This window comes from Kogia breviceps, chromosome X (genome assembly GCF_026419965.1).
Source record: "Kogia breviceps isolate mKogBre1 chromosome X, mKogBre1 haplotype 1, whole genome shotgun sequence".
NCBI classification, from domain to species: domain Eukaryota; kingdom Metazoa; phylum Chordata; class Mammalia; order Artiodactyla; family Physeteridae; genus Kogia; species Kogia breviceps.
Window position 1 is genome coordinate 44,076,943 of NC_081330.1, and position 18,991 is coordinate 44,095,933.

The 18,991-nt window shown below is 43.0% G+C and overlaps 2 protein-coding genes across 2 annotated transcripts in view; one reads left to right on the top strand and one right to left on the bottom strand.

The window, feature by feature from the left end:
• The window catches only part of XKRX (XK related X-linked), a 70,482-nt gene that overhangs the window by 6,981 nt on the left and 44,510 nt on the right, over nt 1-18,991 (top strand). The gene's annotated exons all lie outside the window — the stretch shown is intronic.
• On the bottom strand, nt 1,149-12,311 carry ARL13A (ADP ribosylation factor like GTPase 13A). The gene is given in 9 exon segments (XM_067023884.1): nt 1,149-1,279; nt 1,651-1,762; nt 2,697-2,879; nt 2,976-3,066; nt 3,685-3,872; nt 4,379-4,484; nt 6,363-6,612; nt 11,813-11,883; nt 12,253-12,311. Coding segments are annotated over 9 exon segments (1,191 nt in total).

Sequence of the window (18,991 nt, forward strand, 5' to 3'; positions counted from 1 at the left end):
AGGTTTCTATCTCTCAGAAACAATTATAGGCTAGTTGGTTTATACTGCCTGGTGAGACCATATAGGGTAGGAGTTAAGAGCATGAGTTATGGAGTTGGAGCTTAGTTTGAAAACCAGTTCTGCCATTTCCTAATGGGTGCCCTGGGACAAATGATTTGACCTCTCTGAACATCAGTTTCTGCCTCTGCAAGATGATGATAATAGAACCGAACTCATAGGCTTGTGATGATGCAAGGCAGTAATGTATGTAAACCACTTAGCCCAGCGTCTGGCAGAATGGAAGTGCTCACTCACCCGTGTCTGCCACTACCATGGGTGTGCTTATTGCTGTCAACGTAGTTCTCCTGACATGGGCGTGGTGAAGCTTCAGCATTTTTCGTGGGTATAGCTTTCTCTTTCTGGGTAGAGTTTGAGAAAAGCATAAGCAGATCTTTCTGGCCTAAAGTAGCTCTAGAGTCAGATCTGGATTTGGTTCCCTGCTCTGCATCTTACAGGCTGTGGGACCTTGGATAAGTTATTTGACTTCCCTACCCCTTAGTTTCTTCATCTGTAACATGCAGACAGGTATACTGCCTACCCCCAAGGTTTTTGTGAATAAGATAATGAAAGTGAAGAGCTTAGTGCTGCATCTGACATCCAGAAGGCACTTAGTAAACGGGGGATGTGGTATTGATGGTGAAAGTAACAGCTGAACTAATAGTGAAGAATGATTACCACCACTACCACTGCCCTCCTTGGGATGGAGAGTTGAATGTGTTTAAGCTCGTATGGTTTTTGCATACCTAACGTAAATGTTAGGACAGAGAGCAATTGCTATTCCTGAAGGGACAGCAAAAGAATTGTTGCCAGGCTTCTCAGACAGTGGTAGGGAATTTAAAACTGAGTTGTTTTCAGAGGCGTGATTGAAAATGATTCAGCAGAGCATAATTCTCAGCAGAACAGTTCTATTTATTTATGCCAGTCCCCTTCCACCCAAGAACATAGGGGGAAAATGTAATTCTAAACTGACCCTGTACTTCTAAGGCTCAACTGCAGTTGGTCACCCACAACATGTTGCTCACAAACTTCACAGGGAGCATCTGGGTACAAAGACATCAAGGCTCTGATCTTCTTTGCCAACGTTGTCTTCACTCTCAAACGGATGCCCCCTAACTGTTCTCGAGCCTCTCGGTGGGGATAAGATTCATTTGATGGCTCGAATGTCGACGTACAGGCACAATGGGAGTTCTCAGGGATATTATGTTAGAGTAGGTGGAGTTGTAGGGGGGCTGTAGAGGTACTAACAAACAGAAATTGAAAAACTGAATAATCCTGATGGTTCTGTAGATGAACGCATTTACTAAAGGAGGGATATGAGATGTTTCTTTTGACTTCCCTTCATTTTCCTCTTTAGTGTTCTTTTAAAAGTCTAAAAAGAGAAAGAAAATAGGTAGTCACTGCAAGCAAAGCTAAGCACCAGGCTTCCTGTCCATCCAAGTTAGGAGGGTGTTAGCTACTTTCCAAGGTCCCCGGTGTCTTCTCTTTTTTGCCCTTGGTTCTGAGGTTATAGAAGTGAAAAATGGATTTCAATTTTGGACAGAAATTTAAGGGTAGATTCTGACATCTAGAAAGACACTTCCTCCTCTCTTCTGCCAGATTCCATCCACTCACCTCTCATCCTCCTTCCCAGAGCAGTACCTCCCTCCTCCTCAATGTTCCTATCTAGGGCCCTCTGTGTAGGTGTAACAACCCAAGGCTCTGGGGTAGCCTGAAGGGCCAGATCCTTTGGAGAGCAGAAGGGACTTTATAATATTGACAGTTTACCGTTGTGGAGACTGGGGCCAAGGAACACTGAGATGGAGGAGACATTAACAACAATGGGCCTTTAAGTCCTCACAGATTTTTTAGCGCCTTTAGTATATTGGGAGAAATCATATATGATTATTAAAAATTTTTCCAGTAATACAAAAATCCAAAGAAAGATACCTCGGCTCTTCTCAAAATCACCTAGAATCTTACCCCTAGAGAAAACCACTGCTTGTGTTCGGTGATTCCCCTCCAGATATTCTATGCATGTATACACATCATGCTATATGTGCTGTGCTCTCAATTGCCATTTTCTCTAACAAAACTTTGGGTTGTGGAAAACTTTCCATGTCAGTAAATATAAGTCAACATTAGCCCTTTTAAGGTCTACATACTATTCCATTGTGTGGGTGCACCATAATTGATTTAGCCGTTCACTATTGTTAGGCATTTAACTTGTTTCCAACCTTTAGCTGTTATACACAATGCTATGATTGAGCAACCATGAGCATCCTTTTTGTGTACTTGGGTAATTATCTTTGGCTTCAGTTCAAGACATGAGATGATTGGCTCATAGGGTTTCCACAATTTTAAAGTTCTTGATATATATCTATTGAGAGAGAGAGGGAGAATAGGAGGGAGACATACAACCAAACTACTCTCCCTAAAGGTTGTACCAATTTGTACTTCCACCACTGGAAATCATAACCTTTAAGATAACCCTATAGCCATCCAAACAAAGATCTTGGGGCATCATACTGGATGGCCAGATGGTGATCCCCAAGCACTTCATCTACATTTCTTTCTTCTGACCACCAACCATAGTATGAGAAGAGTTTGGTACTCAAAATAGGAATACTGTTTTATAAATTGTGAGGAAAGGCCTTTATATCTTTTCTTCTCTGACTAACCACTGATCCAGGATTACCTTCAAAAAGATTTCCTCGGCATATGGAGCTGGGGCTCTGATTGTAGCAAAGCTCAGTGGTGTTATGAGCTCCATTTCCCCCATAACATTCACCTTCCTCCTTGGGTTTGTCTAAAGCAAATGTTACTGATGTGTTCTTTTTAGGTCTTGTTCTTATACCTTCTTTCTGTATAGCAGGAAGATGAAGGAAAAAAAAATTCAGTTGGTGCCCGAGAGCTCAGGGATTGGTCCCTGGGACAATAACATTTAGTGAGCCACTTACCTGTAGGATTGGCTTTAGAGGCCTAGGTTCCACGGAGTGTTGTCCTAGGTGCTGTCTTTTTTCTTTGGACTTTCCCATCCTGGTAGTGAAGCTGGGGAAGATAGAAAAGACAAAGCCATAGTGAAAACAGATGCAAGCTCCTTAATCAAATCCAGCTATCCCCCCATCCCTGCCATATGTCTTTGGAACAATTAAAGGGATAACAGAACAAGAGGACATTTAGTCCTTTTATTCCTCAAAACCTTGGTCACCCCATTTTCTTTTTTCTTTTTTCTTCTTTTCCATATTCCTGTTTCCTCCCATCTTTCCTTATCATTGGGATGATCAGAGAACAGGAAGCGGAGAATATGGTGCACTTCCAGTGCATTTAGCCATAGAATATTGCCAATAAGCTCCTTAAGGGGCTTGTGCTCCTTTTCTCCTCTCTGTGACAAACCAGGGAATTGAAACCCTGTTTTGGAGACGATCTAATACTGATGACTTAGTTCATCCCACTGACGTGACCACTCAAATTGTGCCGAGGGGAGGGTGTACCTAACTATGTTGGTATGTTTGTGGTCACTGCCCTCGCCCCATTTGGGCCAACTGATCTTGAGAGACTTGCTCAGCACAGCACAGAATCCATGCCCTCCCAGAACTCACTGCTTATGTTGAAGACTGACTTTTGCATCTATTCTTATCAGTACATCTAATAGAGACAGCTCAGTACCTGTCTGGTGAGCATATTTACCCAAAGCCTCTGGTGCTCTTGGAGGTTGGGATGCTTGATGGGAGTGGCTGTTGGTAAGCACACAGCTCTTCATTTTTATCCCCAATGGCAGATAACAGCCAGCGCAGGCCTCCAATTATAGGCTCATGGTTCCTTCTTTGGAGGTTTCTGATGACTGAACAGGGCTCCTGTGACAAAAAGAGAAGAGAAGGCTCCAACCCAGCAGCCTGGGACCCAGTCCCAGTCATCCTCAGCCAAAGAGCACAGATGCACATAAGCTCTGCTGTGCCTAGAGAGGCTCTTAAGACATCCTAGGAGATACTCAGCATTCACTCCTGAGAAGGTATATGAAAGGTACAAAAGCGAAGATCCTTTAATCAAGTGTAATGTCTTGGATGTGTGACCTCGCACAAGTCACTCAGAGTCTCTGAGCCTTAACTTTCTTAACCATAAAATGAGGCTATTGAAACTTCCAACTTTAAAGAGCTATTTTGTAGGCCTAATGAGAAAACAGATGTGAAAGTGTTGTAAGAGTGTGATATTTATTATCACTGTTGAGTCAGAAATCATCACTGTAGTTGTTGCCTGGCAAAGAGAGGCTTTGCCTAAGACCTGGCATAGGAGGCTGATTATGGGCCAAGGGAGGCATTGGCCTTGCTTGAGAGGACAAGGGAGGGGAGGGCTAGACACTTACCACTCGGCACAGGTGCTGGTTCTTGTTTGTTAGCCTTTCCAGCAGCAGATATTCAGTAATATCAGTAAGTAGCAAGGCATCCTTCTTGTCTTGCTTGTTGGCCAGGCTAAAGCAGGGCATTGGAGAGAGGGAGGGAAGAAGAGAGGAAAAGTAAAACTGAGATAGAGGCCAAGGGAAAGAAAAGAAGGGAATGAGGGGGACAACCAATTCTGGTACAGCTGCTATATATCCAGGGACTAGCTTTTAAGCCATACCCAGTGAGGTGAGCCCAACTTTTTTCTAGCCAACTCTCAGTGGAGGAAAGAATAGCACAAGTAATTTGAATCTGAGATAATCCCCAGGCCTCATTTCTCACTTCCTCTACACTGTACCATCAAACTTTAATTAGAATTGCTAACTGGGATACGAACGAATTTGGTGCTTCTACATCCTCCCCCAAACTCTGTCCACGCTTGAGTTGGGGGTCCTAACAAGGAACAAAAAAGGCTAAAAGGGAGTTGGGGAGGGGTGAGTATTGACAGGCCACCTGAATCATCACCCTGGGATAAGAGTTGGTTACATAACTCTCAGGCAGTTTACCAGGGGAGGAGGCCATTGGCATTGAATATACAAAATAGGGGTTTTCAGACATTTCTCCAAAGAAGATATACAGATTGCCAACAAACACATGAAAGAGTGCTCAACATCATTAATCATTAGAGAAATGCAAATCAAAACTACAATGAGATATCATCTCATACCGGTCAGAATGGCCATCATCAAAAACTCTAGAAACAATAAATGCTGGAGAGGGTGTGGAGAAAAGGGAACACTCTTGCACTGCTGATGGGAATGTGAATTGGTACAGCCACTATGGAGAACAGTATGGAGGTTCCTTAAAAAACTACAAATAGAACTACCATACGACCCAGCAATCCCACTACTGGGCATATACCCTGAGAAAATCATAATTCAAAAAGTGTCATTTACCAAAATGTTCATTGCAGCGCTATTTACAATAGCCAGGAGATGGAAGCAACCTGTGTCCATCATCAGATGAATGGATAAAGAAGATGTGGCACATATATACAATGGAATATTACTCAGCCATAAAAATAAACGAAATTGAGTTATTTGTAGTGAGGTGGATGGACCTAGAGTCTGTCATACAGAGTGAAGTAAGTCAGAAGGAGAAAAACAAATACCGTATGCTAACACATATATATGGACTCTAAGAAAAAAATTGTCATGAAGAACCTAGGGGTAAGACGGGAATAAAGACACAGACCTACTAGAGCATGGACTTGAGGATATGGGGAGGGGGAAGGGTAAGCTGTGACAAAGTGAGAGAGTGGCATGGACATATATACACTACCAAATGTAAAACAGATAGCTAGTGGGAAGCAGCCGCATAGCATAGGGAGATCAGCTCGGTGCTTTGTGACCACCTAGAGGGGTGGGATAGGGAGGGTGGGAGGGAGGGTGACGCAAGAGGGAAGACATATGGGAACATATGTATATGTATAACTGATTCACTTTTTTATAAAGCAGAAACTAACACACCATTGTAAAGCAATTATACTCCAATAAAGATGTAAAAAAAAACAACAACAACAACACAAAATAGAGGTTTTCTGCCATCGTCTCAGGGTTAAAGACCAAAGCCAAAAAAAAGCAAATTTAGGAAGGCAGTCTTCAGGAAGAGTCTAGGGATGGGTTGGGGTGGGGGGTGCAGTGGAAGATCCAGATATTACTCTCCATTTCCCTCTGATGCTTGCCTTCAAAATTACCTTTGCACAGTTAGGTAACAGGTTCCCCCATGGCAGTGCCTGGTAGAAAGTGGCTCTTGAAAACAGCCCCCAGAGGACTGGGCCACTCCCCCTCAGCCAAAGAGGAGAGGAGGTCTAACTGGATGTGACACAGGGACCACTTAACCCTTCCTCTGTCTACTCTTCTAAAGGCACAAAATGGGAAGGGGTAATTGGACACAAAGGCAGACTCTTACAATAGGATGGGTTTCCCGGCCACTCTTTCATCAGACAGCAGGCCTGGTAAGATGACCTTCACTTCCTGCATGCGCCTCATGTCACTGGAATCCAGGACAAAAACAAGTCCATGTGCCTGCGCGTAGTAGTTTGGCCAGATTTCTCGGCCTTTCCTGTCTCCATTCAGGTCGTAGATGGAAACTTCATAATCATCCAGCAGGAGTGTGGTCAGTTCAGGTTGCGTACAACTGCCCGTACTACTGGGGAGTACTACACATAGGGGAAGAGAGGAGAAGCAACAACAAAACGAGGCTATAGTTAGATGAATTTGTTAAACTATGATCCGAACTTTGTCTAGAGCCTGCTCTGAGGAATCCTACAAATGTATCCTGCCATCGGGCTCATGCTCACCAATCCATCCTCCTAAACCGCACTTTGCTCATGCTACCCTCTCCTGGCTCAGTAACCTTCCGTGAGTACCCACTGCTCCGAAGATAGAATACAGACTCCTTTGCCTCCTAACCTGCCAGATCCATCTCTTCCCTGACTGGTGTCCAGGGTCCCTGGTACCCAGTCTCTTCCTCCCTATGCTTCTTGACTCATGTGCCTCTCTACCCCCCACTCCACATGAATGTCATGCTCTTTCTTGCTCTGGGCCTTCACAAGATGCTATTCCTGCTGGTTAGAACACTCTTCCACTACTCTCTGCTTGGTTAACACCTATTTTGTTTTTTAAAATATCAATTTAGATCTTATTCCTTCTAGAAAGTTTTCTCTAACTCACAGCACCATCCCCCACTTTCTTCTGGGCTTACCACTATCACAGCACATATTACAGTGTTACAAATTCTATGATTTATTTATCTGGGTTATAAACTGCAACAGGATAGGAACCCCTTCAGTTTTACTTACTGTTATATACATAATGCCAAGCACAGAGGCTGGCACACAGGTGCTCAATAAATATTTGTTGAGTGAATTTTATGAGTGAATGAATGAATGAAGGAAGGAACTAACAGGACGCTCTTCTCTCACATCCTTTCTTCAGGGCCCAGCTCAAGTACCACACTTGCTTTAGGAAGCTTCTCTGACCAGCCCAGCTCTCACTTCTCTCTTTCTTGTTGAACACATGATCTGTTAAACTGGTCCTTCACCTCATTCTGTGCATGTCCTGTCTCCCCAGCTAAAATCTAAGCTCTGTGAGGGAGGGGCTCTGCATTCCCTTATGCACAGTAGGTGTTCAGTAAATGTTTATGGTGCCTGTTACTGTGCATGAGCGTATGAAGTCCTCTTCCTCCTATCTCCTCCGAGAAACCATGCCAAACTCAGATACCTTTGCCCTTTCAAGGCTATGGCCAGACCATACAATCCCACAGGGCATTCCACCCCTCACTCAGCCCCCAGAGAAATGTGGTTCAGCATGACAGTCCATAGACACATTCCAGTCTGTTGAACTGACAGTTCTGGCCCAGCTCTCTGCCCATATTAGTAGCAAAATGATTTTATAGATTCTCTACACTCATACCTAGGAGTTCTAAGACCAGAATCAGTAGCTTCTTATTTATAGTTTCAAATCTACCTGGAACATTTTCCATAGGATTGCCAGAATAAGTCGTTTAGCTGAGGAGTTAATAGGATGCTTTCAGATCTTTGGAAATCTATGATTATACACACATTTACATTTATACATGTCTCTCTATATGTGTATATATGTACATATTATTACATTTTAATGTCATCTCAATGTCCTCTTCTATTTTTATGTTAGTCAATGATTTTTCATTTTTTTTATTTTTTTTTAATTTTTTTTTTGCGGTACGCGGGCCTCTCACTGCTGTGGCCTCTCCCATTGCAGAGCACAGGCTCCGGATGCATAGGCTCAGCGGCCATGGCTCACGGGCCCAGCTGCTCGTGGCATGCGGGATCTTCCCGGACCGGGGCACGAACCCGTGTCCCCTGCATCGGCAGGCAGATTCTCAACCACTGTACCACCAGGGAAGCTCGTCAATGATTTTTAATTATAGCTTTCACAGGACATATAATTTTCAGTCACAGCTTTGATGTATTGTTGTCTGCATTAGACTACTTAAAAATAATAAGTGAGGGCTTCCCTGGTGGCACAGTGGTTGAGAGTCCCCATGCCGATGCAGGGGACATGGGTTTGTGTCCCAGTCCGGGAAGATCCCACATGCCGCGGAGCGGCTGGGCCCGTGAGCCATGGCCGCTGAGCCTGCGTGTCCGGAGCCTGTGCTCCGCAATGGGAGAGGCCACAACAGTGAGAGGCCTGTGTACAGAAAAAAAAAAAGTGAATAGGTTAAAACTCTAAAGGTAATTTAAAAATTTTGTTTTCTGTATCAGTGCAAGCTTTGTGTTATCTTTCCCCGTTTTTTTTTCTTTTTATTTGAAACCTTACCATTTCTTCAATAATTCAGTGTATTGTTGGCAAACTCTAGATGCCACCAGAAGTTGTCCCCTGAAAATTTACATTTCTCTTATTTCCTCTATTTATAAACACTCTGAGGACAGGTACTGAGATGAATCCATCTCTATATCCCTAGCACAGTGTTGCATAAAGCATAGTTTGGGTACTGTCTGCTTTAGAGTTACATGTGGGTGATTGTTAAGTCCTACTCTGTACCAAATGAATCAGAATCTGTAGGCTTGGGACCCAAGCATCTGTATGTTTAGCAAACTCCTACATTTAACAAAATCCCCAGGTGATTCTTCTGCACCTTACATTTTGAGACCCACTGCCTTAAAGAGCAGTAAAATTCATGCCTGTTGTGTCTCAGCATCATCTGGTGTGCTTGTTAAGATTTTGATTCCCTGGGCCTTCTCCAGGCCAAAATATCTGACCCTTCAGGTCCCAGATCAGTTGGTGTGAAAGCTCTTCAGGTGATTCTGATTTTTTGGCTCTCAGTACTCACTATGCTCCAGGATCACCAGTGGAGCTTTTAAAACCTATGACATTAGGCCTCATTCTCTGAGAGTTTGATGCCATAGATCTGGGGCGGGGCTCAGGCAGCATTTTCTTTTAAAGCTCCCCAGATGATTGAAATGTATAGCCGAGTTTGAGAGAAACTGCTTTAAACGCCCTCATTTAGGGCACCTGCTTGTGCTCATGCTTGGGTTCCTTGCCCCATATGACCATGCCAGACAAAACAGTTATAGTGAATGATGTTGTTAATGATAACGGCTTATGTTCCAAAATATTTTATAGCTGGTGTCTTCAGATATTCACACAAGTTACTACTTGTAGATAGGAACTTCCTCTCTAGACTATTATCTGTTTTTGGCAATCATAAACATTTGCAGGAGCTGGTGGGGGGGCAAGCTATTGCATTGGGTACAGAGGAACCTACTAGATTGACTCTGGCAGTCCTGCACAGACAGAGGTGGCCTGAGATGTTCTTTAGAATGTGACATCAGTGGCACTTTGCTTCTTAGCCATTAAAAACTTCTCCGTGAATGAAGTCATAACCATAAACCTATTGGTTTATGAATCAGCCACAAGTTATTCACCAAGCACAAGGCAACTTATACAGTAACAAATTAAATAGACTCCAGGCTCTGTCCTCTAAGAATTAGAATGGAAAGCAGATGCTATTCTCATAGGCAAAATAGCATAGGGCTAATTATAGATAAGTGCTTCCCAAAGATGATTGGCCAATTGAAAAGCCTGGGGAGTTCTTAAAATATAGATTCCCAGGCCCCACCCAGACTGGATGGGAATCTAGGGGTGGGGCTGAGTTGGGCTCTAAAAATTATCCCCACTTTTATCAGTAATCTTGTGATTTACTCTGGCTCCTTGATTTTTTTGCTGCTGCTTACCTTTTTACCATTTCTGCCAATCAGAGAATTGGGAGAGGCAGAGTCAAGTCTGCTGCCCATAAGGTGGGATACCAGGCTGAACCATTGGCTAAAATGTGCTTGGGGCTGCCACTCCAAGGGTGGGGGGAGGGGAAGAGAGGTTGGAATGAGGCAACATGTAGCCTAACGAGAATGGTGGAATGAGGGAGAACATTCATTCCACAAGTGAATGAGTAACTACCTGAACATACTAAAAGTACAGAGACTGAAGATACAGAGCTGAAAAAATCCATTATTTTTCCTCAAGGGCTCGCAGTGTAAGGGTTGGGCTTGCAGTTGTGCAATGATGTTGTGATAAGTGCATGATCGAGGGAGGCACAGAATAGAGTAGGAGCTGAAGAAGGAGGCGCTGAGTGTTAGGGATGGCTTTCCTGAGGTCAAGCTTAGGCTGTGTCTTGAGGCATTTGATTAAGCAGGTAGATGATGGAGGGGATGAAATGCTAGGTAGCAGGAGAGCATGTACAGAAAGTGTGGGCATGTGAACTAAAATGGTATAGTGGCAGATGAATGGCAAGTCATTTGTTTTGGCTCCATCAGGGGGCCTATGTGCAGAGCATGGGGAATGAAGCTGGAGAAATCAGGGACCGAATCATGGAGGGCCTTCCTTGTGTGCAGCTGAGGAACTTAAGTTTTATTTTGATGACAACTGGGAGGCATTGAGTGGTTTCATGCAGGGTTGGGTCATGATGAGATGTTTGCATTAAGTCCTTCGGGCAGCTGTGTGGACCGAATACTGGGGAGACAACTACAGATGGAAATATCAGCCAGCAGGCTGTTGCTGTATTTCAGCTAAATTGATGCTGGCTTCAAGTAGGCCAGAGGCAGAGGAGTCAAGTTAGCCCTTTCCTCTACATTGTAGATTGCTGCCAGCCTATATAAAACAACCAGCTCATCATAACCCTTCTTTTATTTAATAAAAATCAGTGGAGGGCATCCTATGCCAACCACTGTGCTGGGCTCTTTGATTGGCTAGCAGTTAGTTGTGTCTTCACAATCGGAAAAGTAGCTCCCTGAAATTCTGTGTAACAGCTTCTTGAAATGTCAAGGTATTAACTGGAGATTTGGTATTAAACTTGCACCTCTCTGAACTGACACCATTTCTCAAGCTCCAACCCTCTATATGAACTGTCACAAAGAGTTTCACATTATTGAACTTCTTCATCATCCCCCACTTTTCTCTCTTATCTAGACCAAATTCCACTTTAATTGAGCTCTGAAACTAGACACTTTCAAACATGCTATCCTTCCTAATCGACTGTGGTGCCTTTACATAGTCTGAGTTCATTCATACTGACATTATGAGAAGACCTTCAATTAGGATATCTTATAAAGGGAGCAGGTGACAGATATTACATAAACAGGCAGATAACACCCGAGGAGAGGGGAGAGAGGGAGAGAGAGAGAGAGAGAGAGAGAGAGAGAGAGAGAGAGAGAGAGAGAGAGAGAGAGTGTGTCTGTGTGTGTGTATGCTAGGAAGTGTTCACCTTCAAAAGAGGAAACTCAAGGGTCATGAAGTAAGGCTAGGAAGGAATGATTGTTTCATTGGTTGCTGGGACCCATGGGAGACCTAAACCAGGATCTAATACTCTCAATTCCTTACGTCTCTGGAACGCCTTCACAAGAACAGTTTTGCCTGAGTTGTCCAGTCCAATGATAATGATGGTCACATTCCTAGAAATGGAAAATGAGCCAAAGCCTTAAAAGTACTGTTAGTTCTTAGGCTAAAGAAAGAATTATACTCTTCCTTGGTGTTTGGGACTCTGCCTGCAGTGGTCCCAATGCAGTCATAAAAGGCACAGCCAGGTGGTAGAAGGTGGTGTGGGGACCCCTCCCCAAAGCCTCCAAGGATGCTTTTCTTCCCTGATTCACTTGCCTTGTAGAATTGGCCATCCTCCCCCAACCGTGTCCCTAATCTTGTAGACACTACTTAGTCACTTCCCCTAATAATATATATCATAAAGATTTGTCCTTTGAGGGACTGTGGGCAGGTACATTGGAGGAAATGGTGGAACAGGTCTAGAGAAATAATTACAGTATTACCTTAGTGTCTCTTCAGTTGCCTTTACACGAGGCCAGCAGGAGGTCAGTATCCGGAACATGATTCAGCTTAGTTCTTTAATATAAAGGGAAACAAGTAAACAAGAAATCAGCCCCATTATTAACTCTGAACCTAAATCAGCTTATGAGTACACAGGTACTGATAAACAAAGCCTGGGACTGTTAGAAGTCCATTACTTCATTCTATCCAACCTTGTCTATGTCATAGAGGGAGGGACTGGTTATCGTAAACTCTAGTGGCAAAATGGGGTGATTTCTTATTAAAGCAACCCACATAGGCATGATGGCATCAGGTGTGACCTATCCCTTCAGCCATAGTTCATTCCTGTTATGAATATTTTCATGCAACCTTGGGGGTTCGGGTGGGGTGGAGAGATGCCTTGGAGAAGGACCAGCTTAGAGTTCAATTGGAAGACCTGTTCTAATTTAACAACTATTCATTGGGAGTGGTTCTCTTACTGCCTCTGCTTCAAAAATGTGGATGTTGGTGACCCACTATCATAGATTTCATACAATTCCTAGTGCTATAAGGGATTTTAGAGATCATCTACTCTAATTGATTTCAAACATCAGTCCAGGTACCCTACTCTCAAAGATTCTCAGGGAGCAGCATAAGCTCCCCAGGTGATATCAAAGTACAGCCGTATTTGGAAGTGATTGCCTAAGTAGAAAGGGTAATTTAAACAGTCACTTCACAGTTAATCCATGTTGTAGCATGTATTAGTATTTCATTACTTTTTATCGCTGAATAATATTCCATTGTATGGATATACCACCTTTTGTTTATCCATTCATCAGTTGATGGACATTTGTATTGTATTTACTTTTTGACTCTTATGAGTAATCCTGCTATGTACATGTGTGTACAAGTTTTGTGAGGACATATGTTTTCAGTTCTCTTGGGTATATACCTAAGAGTGTAATTGCTGGGTCATATGATAACTCTATGTTTAACCTTTTTAGGAAGTGTCAGATTGTTTCTACATTTTACATTCCTACCAGCAAGGCAGGATGGTTCGAATTTCTCCACATCCTCGCCAACTCTCATTGTTGTATTTTTTATAGCCATACTAGTGGATGTGAAGTGGTATCTAATTGTGGTTTTGATTTATATTTTCCTAATGACTAATTACGTTGGGGCCCAGAGCTGGGAGAAGCTCTTTTTGGGTTAACAAAGTACTTAGGCTGATACTCAGATGGGCTTTTCTTAGCTATCTGATGAGCACAGTGTATGTGCGAGCTTATCAATGAATAACTTAGCAGAGTTCTGCAGAGTCACCCACCGTTTTAGAGAATTGCCATCCCCAAATAGGGACTCACATTTCATAGCATGTCTTAGAGCATAGTTCATTCCCGAGAAAATCATTTGGATTCCCATAAGGACCTCCTGGAGAATAGCTCTGGCTTATGCCAGATGAAAGGGAAACCTTATATGTGGCCTGTGATCAAAACCAGCCTTACTTCAGCTTTGCTCATGAAGCTGATAAGACCTGGAGCCTGAAACACCAGAGTCTGATTGTCTGGGTTCCATGATAGCCATCTCCCTTTGAGACAAGAAGTAGCAGCTTCATATCTACTTCCTGATAATTAGCAGAGCTTCCTAACTTGATCTCAGGAAGTCTGTATTTGTCAGTGCCACTAAAAAAGGTCAAACTGGCATCACACAAATTCTTCATTAAGAACATATCTTAAAGGATCATGTACCACAATCTTCATTGCAGCTCTGTTTAGTCAGGACATGGAAGCAACCTAAGTGTCCATCAACAGATGAATGGATAAAGAAGATGTGGCACATATATACAATGGAATATTACTCAGCCATAAAAAGAAACGAAATTGAGTCATTTGTAGTGAGGTGGATGGACCTAGAGTCTGTCATACAGAGTGAAGTAAGTCAGAAAGAGAAAAACAAATACCGTATGCTGACATATATATATGGAATCTAAAAAAATGGTTCTGAGGAACCTCGGGGCAGGACAGGAATAAAGATTCAGATGTAGAGAATGGACTTGAGGACACGGGGAGGGGGAAGGGTAAGCTGGGATGAAGTGAGAAAGTGGCATGGACATATATACACTACCAAATGTAAAATAGATAGCTAGTGGGAAGCAGCCACATAGCACAGGGAGATCAGCTCGGTGCTTTGTGACCACCTAGAGGGGTGGGATAGGGAGGGTGGGAGGGAGACGCAAGAAGGAATATATATGGGGATAGATGTATATGTATAGCTGATTCACTTTTTTTATACAGCAGAAACTAACACACCACTGTAAAGCAATTATACTCCAATAAAGATGTGAAAAAAAAAAAAAGGATAAGTAGGATAACCGAGAAGGAAAATAATTGGACTAGGGATTGCCGGGTCCTTTCATTTCCAGCACCTCTCCTGGGTACTCTGGAATGAAATCACCTAAATTAAACCTACCATTTTCAGATTTCTTATCTACAGAATGGAGATGATATATTTTGCTTACCTTGGGGTGGTTAATTATGTATCTGATTAGAAGTTGGTTCTTTTTGGGTGAAAGACATAAGATGGATAGGGTAATAGGAAGGTGTATTGAGCTTTCTAGCCTTCTTGCCAGAGTAACACAGCTTAGTTGCCCCCTTATGAAGAGTAAGTCCATGTCCTAACAGTGGCTGTCAAGGTTCTGGCATATCCATGATAATCACTGACTGGTTCATTGCGCCAAACCCACATCTCCCTACCTTGTCTGATTAAAGCTAATTACTAAATGAACTTTTTTTTGGCTGTGTTGGGTCTTCACTGCTGCACGCGGGCTTTCTCTAGTTGCAGTGAGCAGGGGCTACTCTTCGTTGCGGTGCATGGGCTTCTCATTGCGGTGGCTTCTCTTGTTGCAGAGCATGGGTTGTAGGCGTGCAGGCTTCAGTAGTTGTGGCTCACAGGCTCTAGAGTGCAGGCCCAGTAGTTGTGGCACATGGGCTTAGTGGCTCTGCGGCATGTAGGATCTTCCTGGACCAGGGCTCGAACCCGTGTCCCCTGCATTGGCAGGCGGATTCTTAACCACTGCACCACCAGGGAAGCCCACTAAATGAACTTCTGGTCATCATGTGTTTCTTTTTAAGTTTACAGAGTATTCATATAGAACTTACTATGTGCCAGCACTCTTTTAAGCACTTTATACATACTAAACTCACATAATCCTTATTATAACAAAAAGTAGGGACTATCATTCTTTTTAAGAGATGAGATTCAGTATATTAATGCATATATATGGAATCTAGAAAAATGGTACAGATGAACCGGTTTGCAAGGCAGAAATAGAGACACAGATGTGGAGAACAAACGTATTGACATCAAGAGGGGAAAGTGGGGTGGGGGGTGGTGGTGGTGGGATGAATTGGGAGATTGGAATTGATATATATACACTAATATGTATAAAATAGATAATAAGAACATGCTATATAAAAAAATAAAATTAATTTTTTAAAAAAAGAGAGAGATGAGGTTCACAAAGAGGTTGAGTAATTTGCCCAAGTTTACCCAGCTAGTTAGTGGTAAAGCTCAGAATTCAAACCCAGGCAGTCTGGTTTCAGAGTCTGTGTATTAAGTTAAAGGTCTCACAGGCTGTGTGAGTGAGATTTCAGAGACCAGAGAAACTGCCTCAGCTCTGGGCCTTTCCATCTTTTCTGGACAAACTGTATTGTACTTCTTTTTTTTTTAACTTAAAAGAAACTTTATTTTTTAGAACAGTTTTAGATATACAGAAAAATTACAAAGCTAGTACAGAGAGTTCCCATATACCTTGTACAAATTTTCCCCTTTTATTAAGTGTTGACCTGAATCACATAGACTGCCGGTTTTTTCTCCAGCAAAAATGGGTTTATTCGGGATCAACAAAGAATTACAATTTGGGGTCTGCAACCATGACAAACCAAACATAAGTACCCCTCACAGCAAAGAGGAGAAAAGGAAGTTGGGCGGGCTATACTAAACAAAGAGTCCATTGGAGGAATTGAGAGTTCGAAATATAGTGGCTTTTCATCAGCTGAGTTGTGACAATCTCTCATTGGCTGAACTCTTGCCAGGCAAGAAAAGAAGTCTTCCTGTTGGGCTCTGCTGTTGTCATAGGGTGTGAGACCTACCCCTTCTAGCCTCTTGACTATTTTAATTGTGGTTTTTGTTTATTAATTTTTACATTTCCTCCTTTTGATCATGATCTTTCTCTGAAAGCATCACTGGTTAAGAGTCAGGTTTTCTGGTTTCAGTGGCTTTTTGTCCCTCAGTGCCAGAAGGGACCTTTCCTGGGTGTAGTGTCCCACAATGCAGGGAAAGTGCACATATTGGAAACTTATTGAGGTCACATTTGAGTAACAAGGGTAGGAGGGAAAACTCTGAGGCACTTTTTTTTTTTTTTTTTTTTTTTTTTTTTTTTTGTGGTACACGGGCCTCTCACTGTTGTGGCCTCTCCCGTTGCAGAGCACAGGCTCCGGACGCGCTGGCTCAGCGGCCATGGCTCACAGGCCCAGCTGCTCCTCAGCATGTGGGATCTTCCCGGACCGGGGCACGAACCTGTGTCGCCTGCATCGGCAGGTGGACTCTCAACCACTGCGCCACCAGGGAAGCCCACTGAGGCACTTTTTATCTAAAGTCCATATATCATCAAGATCATAGACATTGGAGATCATATGACATGTTATATCATCATCAAAGGATTGGCAGACAAACTTCTGACAAGCCTGTCCTAGATATCTTGGGAAAGCTGTCTCATCAGATGTTGTTTGCTTCAGTTCCGGGAACTATTTACTTTCAGGTCACCAGATGATGTGCAGGTCCACTCAGGGTGTGGTGCTTTCTTTACACGTATCATGTGAATCAAAGAGTCTGTTCCCTGGAGTTTGATGGCACAAGGGTTGGTTAGCAGTACCTGATAGGGGCCTTTACAGTGAGGTTAAAGAGAGTCCTTCTGGAGGTGTCTTTTCTTTTTATAATTTTTTAAAAAAAATTATTTATTTATTTTTGGCTGTGTTGCGTCTTTGTTGCTGTGCACGGGTTTTCTCTACTTGCAGTGAGCGGGGACTACTCTTTGTTGTGGTGTGCAGGCCTCTCATTGCGGTGGCTTCTCTTGTTGCAGAGCACAGGCTCTAGGCGTGCGGGCTTCAGTAGTTGCAGCACACAGGCTCAGTGGTTGTGGCTCGCAGGCTTAGTTGCTCTGCAGCATGTGGGATCTGCCTGGAAAAGGGCTCGAACCCGTGTCCCCTGCATTGACAGGTGGATTCTTAACCACTGCGCCACCAGGGAAGTCCTGGAGGTGTCTTTTCCAGTAGATGAAATCTCCAGGCTGCAAGGGTGCTTACGGTCTTTGTCTCCTGAGAGCGCACTGCAAAAACATTGCTCTACTAAAACGTGGTTATTTTTAATAGAAGCGATTAGGCCTTTGCAATATTGGAGTATTTCTTGTTTTGTCAGTTGTGGGGCAAAAGAGGTAGGAGCCGAGTGCATTGAGTGACGTGTGACTATCTCATAGGGTGAGCGTTTGAGTTCCAAAAGGGATGGATATAAGATTTAGAAGGATCAACGGCAGTGCTTTTGGCCAACGTATTTGGAGGGCCCATACAAATTTTGCCAATTGAGTTTTAATAATGCTGTTAGTGCATTTGACTAAACCAGAGGATTGAAGGTACTAAGTGCAGTGAAACTGTTGTAAAACTGGCCAAACAGCACAGACGTCAAAATACCTGAGCAGTAAAATGGGTCCCTTGATCATTATGAAGTTTGAGAGGATTTCCCCAGGTAGGTATAATATTTTCCAAAAGGACTTTAGCCACAGAAGAGGCAGTAGCCTCTCTGCAAGGGAAGGCTTCAGTTCAGTGTGAAAACATTCAGGCCATGACCAAAACGTATTTATTTACATCCCTGAGATGGAGGAAGTTGTATGAAATCCAATTGCCAGACCTTGAATGGTCTATAAGGCAGTTTAAAATGCTTGGGAGCAGTAAGAACAGGCTTCCCTGGGTTGTACTTTGGACCAGTGGGACAAGTGAGGTAGGCATTTTTTGCAGCTTTGTTAATGTTTCCCCACAAATATTGATTCATGAAAGTTGTAATTTTGTCAGTAGATCAATGGTTTAATGCATATACAATGATTAGGAGTAGGAATAATAGAGTCTTCAGTAAGACTGAATTGTTATTTGATCTGAACCAGAGCTTTCACTTTTTATCAAACCAAGAGTTGTTGAATTTCCAATTTTGTGTTTTCTTTTCTGAGGCCAATTGTTGGGCTTCCCCAGCCAGTTTTTCTAAGTTATCATTTGAGGAAATGTCACTTTGGTCTGTGACAGAAGTTTGACTGCTTTTGGTTCCTTTAAGGGCAGCATTCCCTGTGGAACTGTCAGCACGGTAATTTCCCTTAGCTTCCAGGGAGTCAAGTTTAGAATGCCCTTGAATTTTAATAATAGCTTAAGTGGCAGGTAAAAGTATTACATTCAATAATTCCTGAACATAGGGGCCATTTTAAATTTTATTTCTACTGGAAGTTAGGAAGCCATGTTGCTTCCACAACATTCCAAAATCATGAGCCTCTCCAAAAGCATGTCTACTATCAGTATAAATATTGGCAGTTTTGTACTTGGCTGAAGTACAGCCCTGTTGGGCTGAAGTAGCCATAGGTAAAGATGCTGCCTCAACAACATCAAAAGGAGTTCCAATAGCATACCCAGCACAATATTTACCATGATCACCTTTTAAACAAGAACCATC